The 20523-nt window shown below is 42.0% G+C and overlaps 1 protein-coding gene across 5 annotated transcripts in view; it reads left to right on the forward strand.

Moving 5' to 3' along the window:
• Nucleotides 1-20523, forward strand: part of DMD (dystrophin) — a 3436004-nt gene that overhangs the window by 775830 nt on the left and 2639651 nt on the right. For all 5 annotated transcript variants that reach the window (XM_077482558.1, XM_077482560.1, XM_077482557.1 and 2 more), the window contains exon 4: nt 18930-19007. In XM_077482558.1, the coding sequence (XP_077338684.1) occupies nt 18930-19007 (78 nt within the window). The remainder of the gene's footprint in view (nt 1-18929; nt 19008-20523) is intronic.

Here is a 20523-nt window from a genome sequence, read left to right on the forward strand (position 1 = left end):
ATAAAAAAACAAACTAGACAGGTTTTCAAAGTAATTTATTTGCTTGGGGTGGAGGGACACATGGTGCCCCTTCCTCAAAGCTCCCACCGCCCATATTGAGGGCATTCGGCCGGGTACGGTTCAGGAGGGGGGGGCGCTTGCTCATCCCCACCCCCTTTCCTGACCGGCCGGGCTGCATGCTCAGATAGGAGTCTGGTATGGATTTTGGGGGGACCCCATGCCGTTTTTTTTGGCGTAGGGGTTCCCCTTAAAATCGGTACCAGACCTAAGGGCCTGGTATGCTCTTGGAGGGGAACCCTTGCCGTTTTTTTATTTAAAATTTGGCATGGAGTTCCCCCTCATGATTTATACCAAACACAATGCCTGGTATTGGCAGGGATCCAAGTCAGATCCCCACACCAGTGTGAACCCGGCCTCAATGTCAGCAATGCTTGTCGGTCATTGGGAAAGGAAAAAAACACATTTTGTGACGGGGCTCGCAAGGTGTCAATCTCACCGATAAAAGCGGCGAGATTGACACAACATCGCGGTCACCTACTGTACTTGGACCGTGTTCCTGCCTACTACCAGGACCAATATTTTGCCACTGCTGGCAACCTCTTTACTTGCACTGACCATGGACTGTATATGGACAGTATCCCTGCCTGTACTGACTATGGACAATATTCCTGCCTGCTGCCAGGTCAATTCCATTCACTGTCGCTGACCACGTCCCTGACTGCTGCCTGGATCAGGGCTCTCCTACTGTGGACAATTGCACTACTAAAACCACAGATAATCTTTTGTTTACCCTTTACTCAGCAGAATATATTTTAGGGTGTAATTTTTGCTATGTACTAGACATGTGCAGAGTAAAATATTTCGTTTCAGAATTTCGTTTTCGTCTGAAAAATTTATTTATTTAGTTACTCCCGAAATTCGTTTTTATTTATTTCGTTTTTCGTTCAAAAATTGCATTCGTCCGAAAATCCACATGAATTACGGTCGAATCTGTCTTTGAAGGCTTATGGTGTCTGTCGAATGTATAAAGAAAGTTCGACAGAGCTAGTATATAGCATACTTCGTGTGAACTTTAGAACCCTATTAAAGTCTATGGGACTCAGACGTTCAAAATCTAAAGTGCTAATTTTAAAGGCTAATTTGCAAGTTACTGTCCTAAAAAGTGTTTGGGGACCTGGGTCCTGCCCCAGGGGACATGTATCAATGCAAAAAAAGTTTTAAAAACGGCAGTTTTTTCGGGAGCAGTGATTGTAATAATGAATAAAGTGAAACAATAAAAGTGTAATATTCCTTTAAATTTCGTAGGGGGGGGGTGTCTATAGTATGCCTGTGAAGGGGCGCATGTTTCTGGTGCTTAGAACTGTCCCTGCACAAAGTGTCATTTATGCAGGAAAAAAAGTCCTTTAAAATCACTCGCAGCTATTATGAATTGTCGGCTCCGTAATACAGAGAACACTCATTGAAAGTCATTGATTAAAAAAAAAAAAAAAAAAAAAATTTAAAAAAAGTGTGGGGGTCCCCCAAATTCAATTACTAGGCCCTTCAGGTCTGGTATGGATATTAAGGGGAACCCTGCGTCAAATTTTTAAAAAAATTTGGCGTGGGGTTCCCCCTAAATATCCATACCAGACCCTTCAGGTCTGGTATGGATATTAAGGGGAACCCCGCGTCAAATTAAAAAAAAATGACGTGGGGGTCCCCCTAAAAATCCATACCAGACCCTTTATCCGAGCACGCAACCTGGCAGGCCGCAGGAAAAGAGGGGGGGACGAGAGAGCGGCCCCCCTCCCTCCTGAACCAGGCCACATGCCCTCAACATTGGGAGGATGCTTTGGGGGTCTGTGACCCCTCAAAGCACCTTGTCCCCATGTTGATGAGGACAAGGGCCTCATCCTCACAACCCTGGCCGGTGGTTGTGAGGGTCTGCGGGCGGGGGCTTATCAGAATCTGGAAGCCCCCTTTAACAAGGGGACCCCCAGATCCCAGCCCCCCCTGTTTATGCTATGTGGTCAGGCTGTGTAAAAGTCTCACACATGTGGTTTCGCCATACTCAGGAGGAATATCAGAATATATTTTGGGGTTTCATTTTTGCTATGTACATGCTATGTGTTGGAAATATCTTATAAATGGACAACTTTGTGTAAAAAAAAAATGTGTTTTCATTTTTTTTCCACATTTTCCAAAAACTTCTGGAGAAAATTGAACCCTTCAAAAGACTCATTATGCCTCATAGATTATATGTTGGGCTGTTTGCTTTCCAAAATGGGGTCACTTTGTGAGCATTTCCATTGTGCTCCAGGGCCTTCAAAAGTAATAGGTGGTTGAGAAAGGAGATGTGTAGTTTATGCTCCTAGAACACCTGGAGGGGCTACTTCAATGTTGGCCCTCTGTATGTTTTATATTTACAACATTTTAGTTTTTTTTCATTTATAGCACAAAAAATAAAAAACCCAGAGGTGATCAAATACCACCTAAAGAAAGCTCTATTTATGTGTAAAAAGGACGAAAATGTCATATGGGTACAGTGTTGCATGACTGAGTAATTTTCATTCAAATTGTGAGAGCACTGAAAGCTGAAAATTGGTCTGGTTATTAACGGTGTTTAAGTGCCCAGTGGTCAAGTGGTTAAGATCACATGGTAGAGATAGGTCCAATCACAGCCCATCTGTATCATATTATTAGCTGTGGTCAATCACAGCTAATCACAATAGTAAACATGAATATGAATAGTTTTTATTAATAAAAAATGGTTGTTTAAACCTGTAAAAAATTCTGTCATACGCAATCATAGTGTGTATAAAAAATAAAATAAAACTACTGATCACCTTCCTAGAGTAGCACAGTGTCACTATGGTAAAACTGTATTGCTCTGTTCACTGTATGTACAAAAATATATATAAAAACCAAAAAATATTTTTTTAACTCCCAACAGATGAGTGAGATTTTAGTCTGAATCCCATTTCAACTGAGTACCCATTGACCCTTAAAGTGCGCTTTGTGAGCATCCTGTGGAATAAAGAGTTGCTAAACAGAACCTTTGTTAATCTGAAATAATTCAGGTCTAAGGAAGGTTGCTCTTGGATAGTGTACACTTGTGGAAGATGCTAATTTAAGTGCCAGTGGCATGTTGCAGTGTGAGAACAGGGGGTCTCCAGATCTTTGATATGCATACATGGTCAGACCATGTAATTAGGTTTATTTCAGACCAAACATTATTGGCAATCAAAGAAGCTGAAATAAAAAAAATAAAAAAATAGTTGAATTTGCTGTTCTTTATTGGAGTTAGCTACATGGAATGCAATCTACACAAAAATGTTTAGCATAAGATTTAATAAGTGAGCATAGTGCTGGTGCTCCATATTTGCTAATAAAGTTGGTAAGCATATAAAAAGATTATGAATTTCAATTATTAGGATTCTAAATAGTAGACTATAGAATTAGAGAGTAAGTGTAAGGTTTTACAGTAAAACTCACCACAAAGCAGGGACAAATAAGTATATGGCCTTCAAAGGCTTTTGAGGATGAGCATCATCACCTAGTAAATGTAAATGTATTAAGGGCCAGTTCACACCATAGAAACACAGCCTGCATGCATGTTTTTGATGTGTTCCAGTGTGTTTTTGAGTGCATTTTCCCCCTCTTTTTACTTTGCCTTTAAATAAGGACACGTGTGTTCCAGTGAGTTTTTGATGCATTTAGGTGCATTCCGGTGCATTTTTATGCATTTCACCACGTTCCAGTACAGTTCAGTGCAGAAAAAATGCAACATGTTCTACTTTTTTTTTATGTAGCTGGAATGCAGTGGAACTGACTGTACTAGTGTGCCATTGAAAACCATATAACTTGCTATCCGTGCATTTTTGATGCAGAAAAAAAAGCACTGGACTGAGCTGGCCCCTAATGTGTCCTTACAATTATTATATGCACCAAAAAGAAAAAAATATATATAGTATTTAGACAATGTTAGAGTTGCTTTTAAATTTTTGCATTTCCGTTTTAATAAAGATCTAATTTAAAGGCCATGATATGTGGTAGCTATTTCCAAACTCCAATATTTTCACTTGCATTGTTTTTATTTAGTAAAGGGTACTACTCAGTGCTTTACACATTGTACATTCACATAAGTCCCTGCCCTCAAGGAGCTCACAATCTCAAATATACACATATAGAACACGCAATCAGTGTCCTTGTTGGTATTTGAACCGAGACCCATAGTGCTATAAGGCAGAAGAGCTAACCACTAAGCTACTATGTCAAGAATGCCACTTTCAGAGCTCCTTTGGAACAATTTACAACACCATCAACAACATTTTCCTATTTAAAGTTGAACTCCACAATGACAGCAACTGGAATACTTACATATTTACGACTTAATTAGGTAATTTAGATTCCTGCAATAAAAGAGTTGCATTTTAAATTATGTGTTAATTAGTAAGCTGGTTTAAATGCCTAGGTACAAAGTAACAATTTGTATTAAAAAGTTGAGGAGTTATGTAGTTGTGGAGTTGAGGACTGATTCTATGATTAGCTAGAAGTATACATAAATTGCCCATTTTTATCATAATAAGATTTGAACATATGTAATTTAGATTTCTTCAATAAATTAGTTGTATTTTACATTTTTTGCTAATTAGTAAGCTGGTGTAAATGCCTAGATGCAAAGTGAAGATTTGTATTGAAGAGTTAAGGAGTTGTGGAGTTGTAGAGTTGACGACTGATTCTATGATTAACTAGAAGTACACAGAAATTGCCCATTTTTTCATGATGAGATATGAACACATCATTTTATGATTTTTAGATAATACAAGGCCTTTTTATAGTGTTTACTGGTCTAAGGAATCTTCCAGTGTTATGGAAAATTTCTGTCATTCAAAAGCAAGACAACTGGTAATTTTCTGCTGTTTGGCATGGCTCATAGAAGTTATAAAATGTTAGAAATGTGAAGTGCCCATACATTCACAGCATTCATTGCATACATTCATATCTTTATGAAATTAAAAATGTCCCTGAACTTTGCTGGCATATGGAAAATTGCTGTTGCCAAAAATGTTAGCAATGAAAAATATGCAAGAGAAAAAACGGCATATGCCATTGTTTGTCTGATAAGCTGTCATGGAAACCAAACCACATTTGTTGAATGAACAAAAGATAAAAGTACTGAACTGACTGACGCATATCAGCTTCTTACAGAATTCTAGGCTCAATGAAAATTAAATGTTTTGTGTGTGGATTCAAGAAAGAAGTGTGTCTTTCGAGAAAGGGTTGTCTGATTCTGTCACATGCAATTGTTTATCAAGCAGCTTGCTGTGGGGGCACCCAAGCAGACGTGCTCACAAGCCGCCGCTCTGTGTGTCAATTCACACATGGAGCTATGGCTTGGCCCTACCCCTTTCGTCTGCTGATTGGCTTACTGGCTGTGATTAACAGCAGTGGGAGCCAATGGCTCCACACTGCTTTCAAAAACCAATCAGGAGTATGAGTCCCCGGAGAGCCCAGGTTCTTGTAGACATTGTTGGATTGAGACGGGGCTTAGGTAAGTATAAGGGGGGCTGGTTGGACTGCTGCACAGAATGCATCAAGCTAATAAGACCTTGTGCCCTTAAAACCACTTTAATGTCGTTTATTAATTTATATACTGCCAACTAATTCTGTCAAATAAAAAAAAGGCTCAACCACTAAATATTTGGATGCCTCATTCTCTTAAACACAAATGAAACGATTAAAGAAAATCAGAAGAAATAGGTGGACGCCACATTTGGCTGGACCTATTCTGTAATGTGGAAGACATTTCACATGTTTGTTTTACAAACTTTAACACCACCTTTCATGTTCCTGGACAATCATCATGTGTTTGGACACATTTCATGACAACATGGTTAGATCAAAGTGACTAAGTTATCCATACACCTTTATATGTTGTCCATGTTCCCAAAACTCATTTGAACTGTGGAATAGAATACAAGATGCAGCAGTGGCCTGGGTTCTGCACATAATATTCAGGCTGTTGACTTGCAGACTGATGATTTTGTGCTTGGAAGAAGATTTGTAGGGATCTGACCTGCTTGCAATGTGATCAGTGGATGCTTGGTAGGTGAAAACCTGCCCAGCGGGGGAGCTTGGTAGAGGTCAGACCGGCCTGGAAAGTGCCCCAGTATGATCATCAGAATGATACTGATACTCTGGATACCGATAATAAGCACACCAAAGATGATTGCCTCACCTCTAATATGCTTCTGAACCCTTCTAAAATGAGGCTATTTACATCAAATATATAATATATACAAATAAATCTATGCTATACTACATGCAAGCTACTCAGAGCCGGTTCACACAGGGGCACCACAACTTCCAGCGTGACTTTTGGAGGCAACCTGGACACGACTTGAGTATGAATAACAGTGCCACTTGGGGTGACTTCAACATGACTTGGGGAGACTTTAGAACACTACTTTAAGTCGCCCACAGGCCAGGTGACTTTTGGCCGTGGCCAATCACATAATAATCAGCTCTTGAGGGGAACTGCACGCCACATTTTAAATAAAAAAACGGCATGGGTTCCCCCTCCAAGAGCATATCAGGCCCTTAGGTCTGGTATGGATTTTAAGGGGAACCCGTACGCCAAAAAAAAACATTCCCCCAAAATCCATACCAGACCCTTATCTGGCAACGCAGCCCGGCTGGTCAGGAAAGGGGGTGGGGACGAGCAAGCACCCCCCCCCTGAACCGTACCAGGACGCATGCCCTCAACATGGAGGTGGGTGCTTTGGGGAAGGGGGCGCCCTGCGGCCCCCCACCCCAAAACACATTGTCCCCATGTTGATGAGGACAAGGGCCTCTTCCCAACAACTCTGGCCGTTGGTTGTTGCTTATTGGAATCCGGGAGCTGCCTTTAATAAGAGGGCCCCCAGATCCTGGCCCCCCACTCTATGTGAATGATTCTGAGGTACATCGTACCCCTACCCATTCACCTGGGTAAAAAAGTGTCAATAAAAAAACACACTAAAGGTTTTTAAAGTAATTTATTAGTCAGCTCCGGGGGTCTTCTTCTGACTTCGGGGGTCTCTTCCGACTCCTTCGCTCTCTCCGGCCTCTGCTCCCCCTCTCTGGTTCTTCTTCCGGGCTCCTCTGCTATCTTCTTCCAAGTCTTTTAGTAGCGATGGCCCAGTCTTCTCCGTCCTTCTCTCTTCTTCTGATGTTGACACAACGCTCTCTCCCGATAAAATGCAGTGTGCAAGGTGCGCAACGACTTATATAGGCATGGCGGTGGTCCCCGCATGATGTCACACGGTGACCCCGCCCCTTATGACATCAAGCCCCGGGGCATGCTGGGACTGTGTCAGAAGAAACCCCCGAAGTCAGAAGAAGACCCCCGGAGCTGGAAGAAGACCCCTGGAGCTGACTTATAAATTACTTTAAAAACCTGTAGTGTGTTTTTTTATTGACACTTTTTCCCCAGGTGAATGGGTAGGGGTAATATGTACCCCATACTCATTCACATAGGGTGGGGGCCAGGATCTGGGGAACCCCTTATTAAAGGGGGCTCCCAGAATCCGATAAGCCCCCCGCTGGCAGACCCCGACAACCAATGACCAGGGTTGTCGGAATGAGGCCCTTGTCCTCATCAACATGGGGACAAGGTGCTTTGTGGTGGGGGGCCCCAGGGCGCTCCCCTTCCCCAAAGCACCCACCCCCCCATGTTGAGGACATGCGGCCTGGCTCAGGAGGGGGGCGCTCGCTCGTCCCCACCCCCTTTCCTGATCGGCCAGGCTGCGTACTCAGATAAGGGTCTGGTATGGATTTTGGGGGGACCCCCACTGCATTTTTTCGGCGTAGGGGGTTCCCCTTAAAATTCATACTAGACCTAAGGGCCTGGTTTGCCCTTGAAGGGGGAACCCATGCCGATTTTTAATATTAGAGAGGCGACATTGTCACTTCAATATAGATGGAGATCCGACTTCCATTAAAATCAATGGGTACAAGTCGCCTAGAAGACGGTTTGAAGTCGTACAGGAATCTATTTTGAAGTTGAAGCGACTGGTGTAGTGTACATTAAGACGGCTCCATTAATTACCATTGATTTTCTCAACCGCACAATGTGGGGCGACTTGGGGCGACCTGAAGTCGGATCCCAGGTTGCCCCTGTGTGAAGCTTCCAAGAAGAATCAAATTGCAGGATACACATTGGATTAATCATCTCAAATTTTAAGTTCCAAGACTTTATACCCAGAGGAATACAGATGTGACCAGCCAAAGAACTAAAGGTGTTTGGACAATAATCAAACATACAACCATTAACACGCATACACCACTTACTCTCTAACTGCTCTTCTACTTTACTGGTGTGGTATTTCACCTTTCATAACAAATAGAAACCTTTATCAATGTCTTTTCTGCCCAAGCCATCCCAATGTGCTTATCCCTCACTTACCTAGTTCATGGTAGCCTTCTATATGTGCCTCTCTGTTCAAAGTTGCAAATAATGCATTCTGAGCCCTGACTTCCTGTAGCATCATGTGCCCATCCAGGAAATGTCATATCCCATCCTGCACTGCCTTACTGCATTACATAATAGGGCATGTTTTACTTCTCTTGTTTCACATCTCTCTCATCACTACACTACCTCTTTTTTATTTCCACCCATTTTCTACTTCTTCCTTTAAGGTGACCATACACTGTACAATCTGATTGTAAATCTCCTTTAGATCTACCATCAATCATATAGTGCAAGGGCCTGCCTGATTGTATACAAATTGAACAGATTGTTCAGGTGGGTCATCCTATTCCATAGCTTTGATAATTCTAAAGAAAACTGTACAGGGGTTTTACAATCAGATTGCATAGTGTAAGGGCAGCTGTATACAACTACATGAGAAGGAGTAGGTGGACTAGACATACTCAGCTATAATTGTTTTTGTGTAAACACACCAATTTTACTTTGAGGCCCCATTCACATAGCATAGTGGGGGTACACATTTAATGGTGCACTTTTCCCATAACATGTTTAGGGCATTGAAATCAATAGGCTGCCCTATGAATGACACCTAAAGGACAACTAGTTAATTTTAGGTGTATAAGGTGGCCATACACTATACAATAGTTTTCTACAGTTTCTGTACAATCTCATTTAGTAATATATATCATAATAGGCCACCCCTATCTATCCAATCACTCTGTATCCAATCAGGCAGGTCATTGCACTACATAGATGATGGTAAATCTAAAGGCGATTGTACAATCAGCTGATATAGTATATGGTGATATTATATAGTATATGATGAATTTTACAGACTTCCAGGGACTCACTTCTGCTGTTTTAATACTAAAGTGCTTCTCCAAATAGGCTGTTATGTGCTCAGCTCCTGTACATTCTGCCAAAGAACGATCTATGCAAGAAAAAGATAAGGTACAAAATGATCAATTCGCAGAGAAAGACACTGGCTATGTATTCAGGAAGAAGAATACTCAATGATATTGCTACTTTGGAGAAGTGTGAAATTGCAGAGCTGGTAGAGGTGGGCTCAATCTCCTAGAGGGGGGGGGGGGGGCAGGTACAGGGTGGGTGTTTTAATTAGGTCAGCTGTTGAAGTACTCCATCCCACTACTAATAGTGTGTGGTAAAAGAGTGAGCTAATATCTACTCTAGTTTTCTGCCACAGAAGTACATTAGCCACTTCAGCCCCGGAAGATTAGGTTGCTCAATGACCAGAGCACTTTTTACAATTTGGCACTGCGTTGTTTTAATTGGTAATTGCGCGGTCATGCAAGGTTGTACCCAAACAAAATTCACATCATTTTTTCCCACAAATAGAGCTTTCTTTTGATGGTATTTGATTGCCTCTGAGATTTTTATTTATTGTGATATAAATGGAAAAAGACTGAAAATTTTGAAAAGAAAATGATATTTTCTAATTTTTGTTAAAAGAAAAATCCAATAAACTCAACTTTAGTCATACATTTAGGCCAAAATTTATTCAGCCACATGTCTTTAGTAAAAAAAATTCAATAAGCATAGATTTATTGGTTTGCGCAAATGTTATAGCGTCTAAAATCTATGGTACATTTTCTGGAATTTACATAGCTTTTAGTTTATGACTGACTATCTAATTTCTTGACGTGCTAAAATGGCAGGGCAGTACAACCCCCCCCCCCCCCTCCAAATGATCCCATTTTGGAAAGTAGACAACCTAAAGTATTTGCTGAGAGGCATGTTGAGTCCATGGAAAATGTTATATTTTGTTGCCACAAGTTGAGCGAAAATGACAAACTTTTTCTTTTTTGTTGCACAAAGTTGTCACTAAATGATAGATTACTCAAACATGCCATGGGTATATATGGAATTACACCTCAAAATACATTCTGCTGCTTATCCTGAATACAGGGATACCACATTTGTGAGACATTTTGGAGCCTAGCCATGTACAGGACCCCAAAAACCATTCACTACCTTCAGGCTTTCTAATAAGGGGTACACTTCACTACCTATCACAGTTATGGAGGTCCTGAAATCTCCATATAGCACAAAAACCTCCCAAATGCCCCCATTTTGGAAAGTAAACACCCCAATGTATTTTCTAAGAGGCATTGTGAGTATTTTGCAGCTCTGATTTGTTTTTGAAAATGAAGAAAGCAAAGAAATTTTTTTTTTCTTTTTTCAATTTTCAAAGCTTTGTGACAAAAAGGGAGATCTTTAAAATACTCAATATGCCACTCAGCAAATAGCTTGGTGTTTCTACTTCCCAAAAAGGGGTAATTTGGGGGGGGGGGGGGGGTTTCGCAATCTGGGCATTTCATAAGCAAAGTGTGATAGGCAGTGAGGAGTGAAATAAAAAACGTACGCCCTTAGAAAGCCTTAAGGTGGTGGTTGGTTTTCGGGGTCTTGTACATGGTTAGGCTCCCAAAAAGTCTCACACCTGTGGTATCCCCATAATCCAGAGAAGCAACAGAACATATTTTGGGGTGTAATTTCACATATGCCCATGGCATGTTTGTACAATATATCATTTAGTGACGACTCTGTGCAAAAAAAAAAATGTGGCAAAATATAAAATATTCCATGGACTCAACATGCCTATCAGCAAATAGCTTGGGTTGTCTACTTTCCAAAAAGGGGTCATTTGGAGGGGTTTTGAACTGTCCTGGCATTTTATGCACAACATGTAGAAGCTTATGTCACACATCACCCACTCTTCTAACCACTTGAAGGCGAAGGGGGTTATTTACAAAAAGGCAAATCCACTTTGTACTACAAGTTCAAACTACACGTGCAAAGTTCACTTGAAATTGCACTGAAAGTATACTTGGAAGTGCAGTCATTGTAAATCTGAGGGTTATATCTGAAATTAGGGGAAACTCTGCTGATTTTATCATCCAATCATGTGTAAGCTAAAATGCTGTTTTGTATTTTGCATCAGCACTTGAAGCAGTGGTTTCAAGTAAAGCCTTTTTTGGACTGTATGGGGGGATATATTCGCAAAAATATGGACTTGATGTCCTTGGATAGTGAGCTTGTCAGCATTGCAGTACCTTTTCATTACTTCTTCTTTTACCATGTAAAAATGGGGCTTTATAATAATGTCCCCTGGTAGGCCATCGATGCATAGTGGTTGCAGGGCTCTGTGGGCTCTGTCAAGCTCCAGGGGATGTTCTGGTATGGCGGGGATTAAATCTTTTATCAGTGTACGGACTGCCACATGTGCATCCTTGACTGGTTCGGGTAGGCCTCGGATTCTAAAATGATAGCGTCTCGACCTATTTTCCAGTCCGGCAATTTTGGACATTGCAGTCTCTAAGTGGTCCTGGAGATCCTGGATTCTGCCTGAATTTTCATTAATCCTGTCAACCGATTGGTCTGTTTTTTCTTTTCTATTGTGTCTGTCCTTGTTCCAATTTGTTGGAGGTCAGCATGTATAGAGTTGGTGATCTGCTGCTGTTTGGGTCAGGCCCTTTATTCCATTTGTTAGCATGCTGGCGGCGTAGATAGAACAGTGCTCAGTGTTGATAGATTAATGCTTCTCTTCATTTTCTCAATCGGGGATTCAGTGGATGTTGGGGAGTGAGTGGGGTGCTGCCAGGTACTCACTCTGTTGTGCTCCTGTGGGAGCGGTGTGAGTGTTGTGAAGTCCTGTGCAGTGTCCTGGTCAGCTATTGATTCTTCTGCCTCCCAGTCCAGGCCTCGTGTAGTTGTGGCCACCCTCTTGATTCGGCTGGGCTGTGGGAGAGCCGAGTTCAGCTGGCTTAATAGGTCCTTTCATGCTGATCCCGATTCCTGGGACAGTCCCCTCTCTTCCAGTGGCTATGTGAGCCCAGGATAGCATTTCTGTATGCCGTAGCTGGGATTAGAGAGCCATCGCTGTGTAGAGCTTCAGGGATATGCAACCATTTTGGACGCTTCCATGCATGCACCTTGGAATATTACATTTTTATTGTTTAACTTTAAGCATTATTAACCACTTAAGCCTGGACCATTTTGCTGGCATAAGACCAGAGCACTTTTTGCAATTCGGCACTGCGATGCTTTAACCATTACAACACAGGGCACTTTCGCCCCCTTCCTTCCCACCCCAATTCTCAGCTTTGAGCTCTCTCGCACTTTCAATGACGGTCATGCTACGCTGTACCTAAATGACATTTTTATCATTTGTTTGCACAAATATAGCTTTATTTTGGTGGTATTTATTCATGACTCAGTTTTTAAATTTTTTGCGATATGAGCGGAAAAATAGCGTAAATTTGGAAAAAAAACAACAATATTTTCTTCTTTCTATTTCAAAAGAAATCCAATAATATCGAATTTTGTTATAAATTTAAGCCAAAATGTATTCTGCTACATGTCTTTGGTTAAAAAAAAATCTGTTAAGTGAATAATAATTGTTTTTTTTGATCACGGACATATGTACGCAAATGATCATGTACAGATGTGTGCAGGTGATCACGGACATACAGTAGGTGACCGCGATATTGTGTCAATCTCGCCGCTTTAACCCTTGTGTGTTGTGTTTTTTTTGTACATTTTTTTCACAGGTGAATGGGTAGGGGTACATTTTACCCCATACTCATTCACATAGGGTGGGAGGCCAGTATCCGGGGCCCCCTTATTAAAGGGGGCTCCCGGATTCCGATAAGCCCCCCGCCCGCAGACCCCGACAACCAACGGCCAGGGTTGACTGAAAGAGGCCCTTGTCCTCATCAACATGGTGACAAGGTGCTTTGGGGTGGGGGGCCACGCGCCCCCCCTTCCCCAAGGCACCCCCCATGTTGAGGGCACGCGACCTGGTACGGCTCAGGAGGGGGGGCCGGCCGGGCTGCGTGCTCGGATAGGGGTCTGGTATGGATTTTGGGGAGGACCCCCCGACGTTTTTTTCCGCAAAGGGGATTCCCCTTAAAATCCCTACCAGACCTAAGGGCCTAGTATGCCCCCGAGAAGGCATGCAGGCTTCATGAGTGAGGCGACATTATCGTCTCACTCTGGCTGCTATAGGAAAATGACATTTTCCTATTGCAGCCAGCGCAACGGTATCGCGCTGGTTAGAGGAGCCTGTCGCCGGGAACCAGCGCGATACTGTCGCGCTGGAAACACAATATCGGCGGCACCTAATGTATGTGTGAAGATAATCATTGAGACATGTCATTTTAGTGGGACATATGTGGGGGACATGTGTTTTTATTATTGGGGACATGTGTGTTTATTATTTGGGGACATGTGTGTTTTGGGGACATGTGTGGGGACATTGTGTTTACATTGTGTTTTAGACTAGGTTGGTTATCAATGAGTAAAAAGCTGTAAAAATCAGCTCATATTCACTGATCACCAGCCGGCTGCAGCGATCCACTCTCCTCTCCTCAGCAACAACTTGCTAAGAGCCTAGCATTGCCTAGATTGCCTAGCAACCGGCTGTTTGTTTACATCACATGACAGCTGTGATTGGACATGGCCATCATGTGATCAGGAGGGCCAATCACAGAACCCTTTTGCCGATCCGAGGTGCGCCGTGTCCGGGTGACACGAGCGCATCGGGATCGCTCCGCTGCGTGGGCATGCGCATGTATGATCCCCTTACTTCTGAAGGATTTCAGGAATGTCCAGTCAGAAGTAGAGAGCTCCCACCCTGCCGTATATATACATTGGCCGGGTGGGAAGTAGTTAACTGACAATTGCGTGGTCGTTCGACGTGGCTCCCAAACAAAATTGGCGTCCTTTTTTTCCCACAAATAGAGCTTTCTTTTGGTGGTATTTAATCACCTTTTTGCGCTATAAACAAAAAAAGAGCAACAATTTTGAAAAAAAACATAATTTTTTACTTTTTGTTATAATAAATATCCCCCAAAAATATATATAAAAACATTTTTTTTCCTCAGTTTAGGCTGATACGTATTCTTCTACATATTTTTGGTACAAAAAATTTGCAATAAGCGATTATTGATTAGTTGGCACAAAAGTTCTAGCATTTACAAGATAGGGGAAAGTGTTATGGCATTTTTATTAATATATTTTTTTTTTACTAGTAATGGCGGCGATCAGCGATTTTGACTGTGACATTATGTCAGACACATCGGACATTTTTGACACATTTTTGGGACCATTGTCATCTATACAGCAATCAGTGCTATACAAATGCACTGATTCCTGTGTAAATGACACTGGCAGTGAAGGGGTTAACCAGGAGTAAGGATGAGCCGAACACTCCCCGGTTCAGTTCGCATCAGAACCTGTGAACAGACCTAAACTTTGTGTGAACTTTAGAACCCTATTAAAGTCTATGGGACTCGAACATTAAAAATCTAAAGTGCTAATTTTAAAGGCTAATATGCAAGTTATTGTCCTAAAAAGTATTTGGGGACCTGGGTCCTGCCCCAGGGGACATGTATCAATGCAAAAAAAAGTTTTAAAAACTGACGTTTTTTCGGGAGCAGTGATTTTAATAATGCTTAAAGTGAAACAATAAATATTCCTTTAAATTTCGTACCTGGGGGGTGTCTATAGAATGCCTGTAAAGGGGCGCATGTTTCCCGTGCTTAGAACTGCCCTTGCACAAAGTGTAATTTCTGCAGGAAAAAAAGTAATTTAAAATTACTTGCAGCTATAATGAATTGTCGGCTCCCCATAATACAGAGAACAGTCATTGAAAGTCATTGACAAAAAAAAAAAGCTTGGGGTTCCCCCAAATTCAATTAAAAGGGCCTTTAGGTCTGGTACGGATATTAAGGGAAACCCTGCGTCAAATGAAAAAAAATGACGTGTGGTTCCCCCTAAATATCCATACCAGACCCTTCAGGGAGAAGAGCCACCCCCCTCCTGAACTATACCAGGCCACATTGGGAGGATGTTTTGGGGGTCTGTGACCCCTCAAAGCACCTTGTCCCCATGTTGATGAGGACAAGGGCCTCATCCCCACAATCCTGGCTGGAGGTTGTGGTGGTCTGCGGGTGGGGGGCTTATCAGAATCTGGAAGCCCCCTTTAACAAGGGGACTCCAGATCCCGCCCCCGTTTGAAATGGTAAGGGGGTACAAAAGTACCCCTACCATTTCACAAGGAAAGTGTAAAAGAATGTTAAAAAAGACAAACACACTTTTGAAAAAGTCCTTTACTAAAAAAAAATAAAAAATAAAAAAAAGATTCCAGCGGTGGTAATCCACTCTTGCTATCCAGCGATGGATGATCACCTCTCCGGGGTCCAGCGATGGCTGATCTGATCCAGCGATGGGTGATCTCTCCGTCCAGCGCAGCACAGTCCATCCATCCTCTGTCTCCACTGGCGGAGACACTGCGGGGATCCCGGCAGCTGACATTTCTTATATGAGGAGGGCGGTGCAACCCGTCACCTGACCCTGACCCCCTCTGATGCAAGTGGGAAAGCCTGGCTTCCCCAATGACGTGTGGGTGACCCCGCCCCCTCTGATGTAACGTAGGTTTCTCTTGTCCCCCCTCTTTTCCTGCGACCTGCCAGGTTGCGTGCTCGGATAAAGGGTCTGGTATGGATTTTTAGGGGAAACTCCACGGCATTTTTTTCTTATTTGGCGTGGAGTTCCCCTTAAAATCCATACCAGACCTGAAGGGTCTGGTATGGATATTTAGGGGGAACCCCACATATTTTTTTTTTTATTTGATGCGGGGTTCCCCTAAATATCCATACCAGACCTGGCTTTCAATGACTGTTCTCTGTATTACGAGGAGCCGACAATTCATTATAGCTGCCAGTGATTTTAACTGACTTTTTTCCTGCAGAAATGACACTTTGTGCAGGAACAGTTCTAAGCACGGGAAACATGCCCCCCTTTACAGGCATACTATAGACACCCCCAGGTACAAAATTTAAAGGAATATTACACTTTTATTGTTTCACTTTAAGCATTATTAAAATCACTGCTCCCGAAAAAACTGCAGTTTTTAAAACTTAAATGTTCGAGTCGCACATGAGTTTGGCTCAACTTGAAACTCATTCCGAACCAGAAGGTGGCAGTGTAGGGGTTAATTGTGTCCTAGGGGCGTGTTTCTAACTGTGGGGGCACGGCTGGTATTTACAGATCACTGATCTCTGCTGCAATCACAGGGAGCAGAGATCAGTGTCACTTGTTGCTAGGCAGAACGGGGAGATGCTGTTTACATCGGCATCTCCCCGTTCTCCCTCCCCGTGAGATGATCGCGGGTATCTCCACGGCGATCGAGTCCACGGGCCCCGCTATCGGACTCACGGGGGTCTCAACGGGCCCGCGCACCACTGGCAGCGCGCTTGCGATGGCATGGCGGCAGCTTTAAATGGACATACCTGTATTTCAATTTGCCTGTCTGTGCCATTCTGCCAACGTACATCGTCATGCACCGGTCGGAAAGCAGTTAAAATCACTGCTCCTGAAAAAACAGCCATTTTTAAAACTTTTTTTTGCATTGATACATGTCCCCTGGGGCAGGACCTGGGTCCCCAAACACCCCATGACAATAACTTGCATATAAGCCTTTAAAATTAGCACTTTTGTTTTTCCATGTTAGTGTCCCATAGAATTTAATGGGGTTTCGCGTCTTTCTAATTTGCCGCTAACACAGCATATTGTTTGCTGTTCGGTGAACGAGCGAACACTCGATGTTCAAGTCGAACTTACGTTCGACCCCAACATTGGGCTCATCCCTAAAAACAAGGCAGATCTCCATTCTGTCATGGGGGAGGGATGGATTTTGTGTTCCTGCAAAACAGGCACTAAAATCCCTCCTAGTAAATCCTAGTAAAAGTAGCACATACAGTACACACACATGCTGGCTAGTTAACCCTTTGATTGCCCTAAATGTTTAACCCCTTCCCAGCCAGTGTCATTAGTACAGTGTCAGCGCATATTTTTAGCACTGATCAATGTCAGTGTCACTGGCAAAGTATCAAGTGTCAGTAAGTGTTCGATTAATATATACCATAGTTTGTAGACATTGTAAAGTTTGCGTAAACCAATCAATATATGCTTATTAGGATTTTTATTTACCAAAAACATGTAGCAGAATGCATATTTGGCTACATTTATGAAGCCATTTGATTTTTCAAATATAATAAAAAAATTTAAAAATATTGGATATCTTTTGTAGCAGAAAGTAAAATATATATATTTTTTCTTTAAAATTGTTGTTATTTTTTTGTTTATAGCGCAAAAAAAAATGCAGTGGTTATCAAATACCACCAAAAGAAAGCTTTTGTTTGGGTACAGCCTTGCATGACCGTGCAATTGTCAGTTAAAGTAATGCAGTTGCAAAATTGTATATCCAAATCAAGAACGGCGCTGTCCCCACCTATACAGTTCCACTAGGGTGCAGAAGGAGGACACGCCTCCGAAACATGTAGTCACGGAAACAGCCTGATACACAGCATAGGAGTCAGCACGCATGCCAAGAAATCCTCCCCCTGGCCGCGAGTGACGTCATCCACAGCCAGCTGGTCCATGTGTGAGAGATGCGGAGAGAGGGATAGTGTATCCATAGCAAGCAGGCGAACTGAATGCCTGGTTATCCCCACTGCAAGCCATTATAGGGAGCAGGAAAATCTGGAGATGAGACGTGGAGGCTCTTGATTTCAATGTCATAACAATATCGGCAATTTGTGAGTGTGATACTTGGCTTTTTACTTATTTATTGGATCTAATAAACGTTAATGCACTAGGGCTGGTGTGCACTCTCTCTTTCTTTGTACTTTAAAGTAATGCAGTGCCTAATAGCAAAAAATGGCCTGGCCATGAAGGTGGTGAATCTTCTGGAGCTCAATGCCCCTTTGTTGAGAAAAAACAATTCCCTTTGAGCCATGCCTATGTAAACAAAGCAGAGTTCTGTTCTGACAGGAGGGAAGGGATGGATTTTGTGTTCTCGCAAAGCAGGGACTAAAACCCCTCTCTTCCCTTAGTAAAAGCATCACATATAGTACACAAAAACACTGGCTAGGTACATAGTTAACCCATTTACTTCCCTAGATGTTCCTAGTGTCATTGCCATTGTACAGTGACAGACCATATTTTTAACACTGATCACTGTATTAGTGTCACTGGTTCCCTCAAAGTGTCAAAAATGTCAGTTAGTGTCCGATTGTTCGCCGCAATATCACAGTCCTGCTATAAGTTGCTGATCACCGCCATTACTAGTATATAAAAAAATCCAGAAATATATACCATAGTTTGTAGACGCTATAACATTCATTTAAACTAATCAGTATTGGCTTATTGAAATTTGTTTTACCAAAAACGTGTAGCAGAATACATATTGGCCTAAATTTATGAAGACATTCGATTTTTTTATTTTTATTAGATGACTGCACAATTGTCAATTAAAGTAACTCAGTGCCGGGGCGTAAATCTTCCAGAGGTCAAATGGTTAAATAGTAATAGTCATAATATCAAACTGATACATGAACATTGCTGTTCTAATATTATTCCTATATGGAAATATAACTTCTGATTTTCTTTTTAGGTAAAGGAAAAAGGCTCCACCAGGGTTCATGCTTTAAACAATGTCAACAAAGCACTTCAGATCTTGCAAAAAAATAATGTAAGTACCAAACATTGAATATTAATGTCCAGTGTCTTATATTTCTTATTTGGCACTTTGATTTTTTTCCATTTTACTATCCACAAGAGTTTATTATCAGAGTGGAAATATACTGTCTGATAGCAGCTTATTTTATTTTTCTGATAGCAAAAATAATTACAGAATGGCAAACTTAAGTCTGCAGATCTATACAGGCATGCCCCACTTTTAAGTACACAATGGGGCTTATTTACTAAAGATCGAAAGTGCAAAATCAGGCTCACTTCTGCATAGAAACCAGTGAGCTTCCAGGTTTTATCACAAAAGCTTCATTGAACAAGCTGGGGTTAGAAGCTCATTGGTTTCTATGCAGAATTGAGCCTGATTTTGCACTTTCCAGCTTTAGTAAATAAACCCAATTGTGTACTTAAAAGTGGGGTATGCCTGTAGTTGACTAGTAGAATATATTCCTGATTCTGCCCCCCCCCCCCCCTTGCCTCCTCCTCTTCCACTTGCTGTAAACCTCTACGTAAAAGAAATGTGAAAGCATGAAAGATACTCTGAAGATACTACTTGTCTGGCTGCCATCATGACTCATTATCTGACTTGGATGCTTTCCCAGTCACTGACCTAGTCAAAGTCCGATCAGCACTTTGACTTAACCTGCTTTGTGCTTGTTCAAGGTAAGTAACTCAAATATTGAAGCCTAATAGTCAACATGAGAGCCAAGCAACTAGCGTTTTCAGAAGGAATTTGGCAATGGAAGTTCAAATATTTCTCTCATGAAAGGTTTCCTATATCATGAAAGTCAACAGTCTAAGAAGATCTCCTCATTCTGCTACTCAGAGGGACCCTGTGTTCTTTAAAGGATAAGTTCACTTTTCTGAACATCTTACGTGTTACACCCATATTTAGGATGTAACATGCAACATGTTCAGCATCAGATCCCTCTCCCCCTCCTTTTGGCAATGAACCAGTGAACGCGGTCACGCAGGGCTCTGCCCACACAGCCCTGTCATTGATTCACAGATTCCTGTGAATCAATGAACTACAAGTACTGACAGCCTTTGTGGCTGTCAACTTGTACTTCTTAATGAACTGTTGAGTGCTGAGATAGTTCATTGATTCTTCCTGTCCGTGCAAAACTGCCTGCCCATATTATGCACGGACAGACAGCTTACACTGACAGTCTGCAAGAAACCTGCATGGCATCTGCTGATCGCTGGTGCAATGCTTTCCAGGTTCCTAAAACAAATAAAAAATTAGTAAATGCACATGTTTTTACCTGCAAAAAAAATTTGCTTTTATTATTTTTAGGTGAACTTATCCTTTAACCTTGCAAATCAATCTCTGATAGATAGTCTTTTTATTCTTGTATCACTCATTAATAAACTGTTTCATCCTCTTAGGCAGTTCTAAAAACTATATTAACCCCTTCCTGCCGAGCGTACGCAGATGTGCAGCTTCGGCTTTCGGGGGTTATACCAGGATGATGCCCACAGCTGGAGGCATCATCCTAGTACTGTTGTTTAGAGCA

Source organism: Lithobates pipiens, unplaced genomic scaffold, assembly GCF_037356315.1.
Source record: "Lithobates pipiens isolate NorthernLeopardFrog02 unplaced genomic scaffold, aLitPip1_a1.2 Scaffold_16, whole genome shotgun sequence".
Lineage (NCBI taxonomy): Eukaryota > Metazoa > Chordata > Amphibia > Anura > Ranidae > Lithobates > Lithobates pipiens.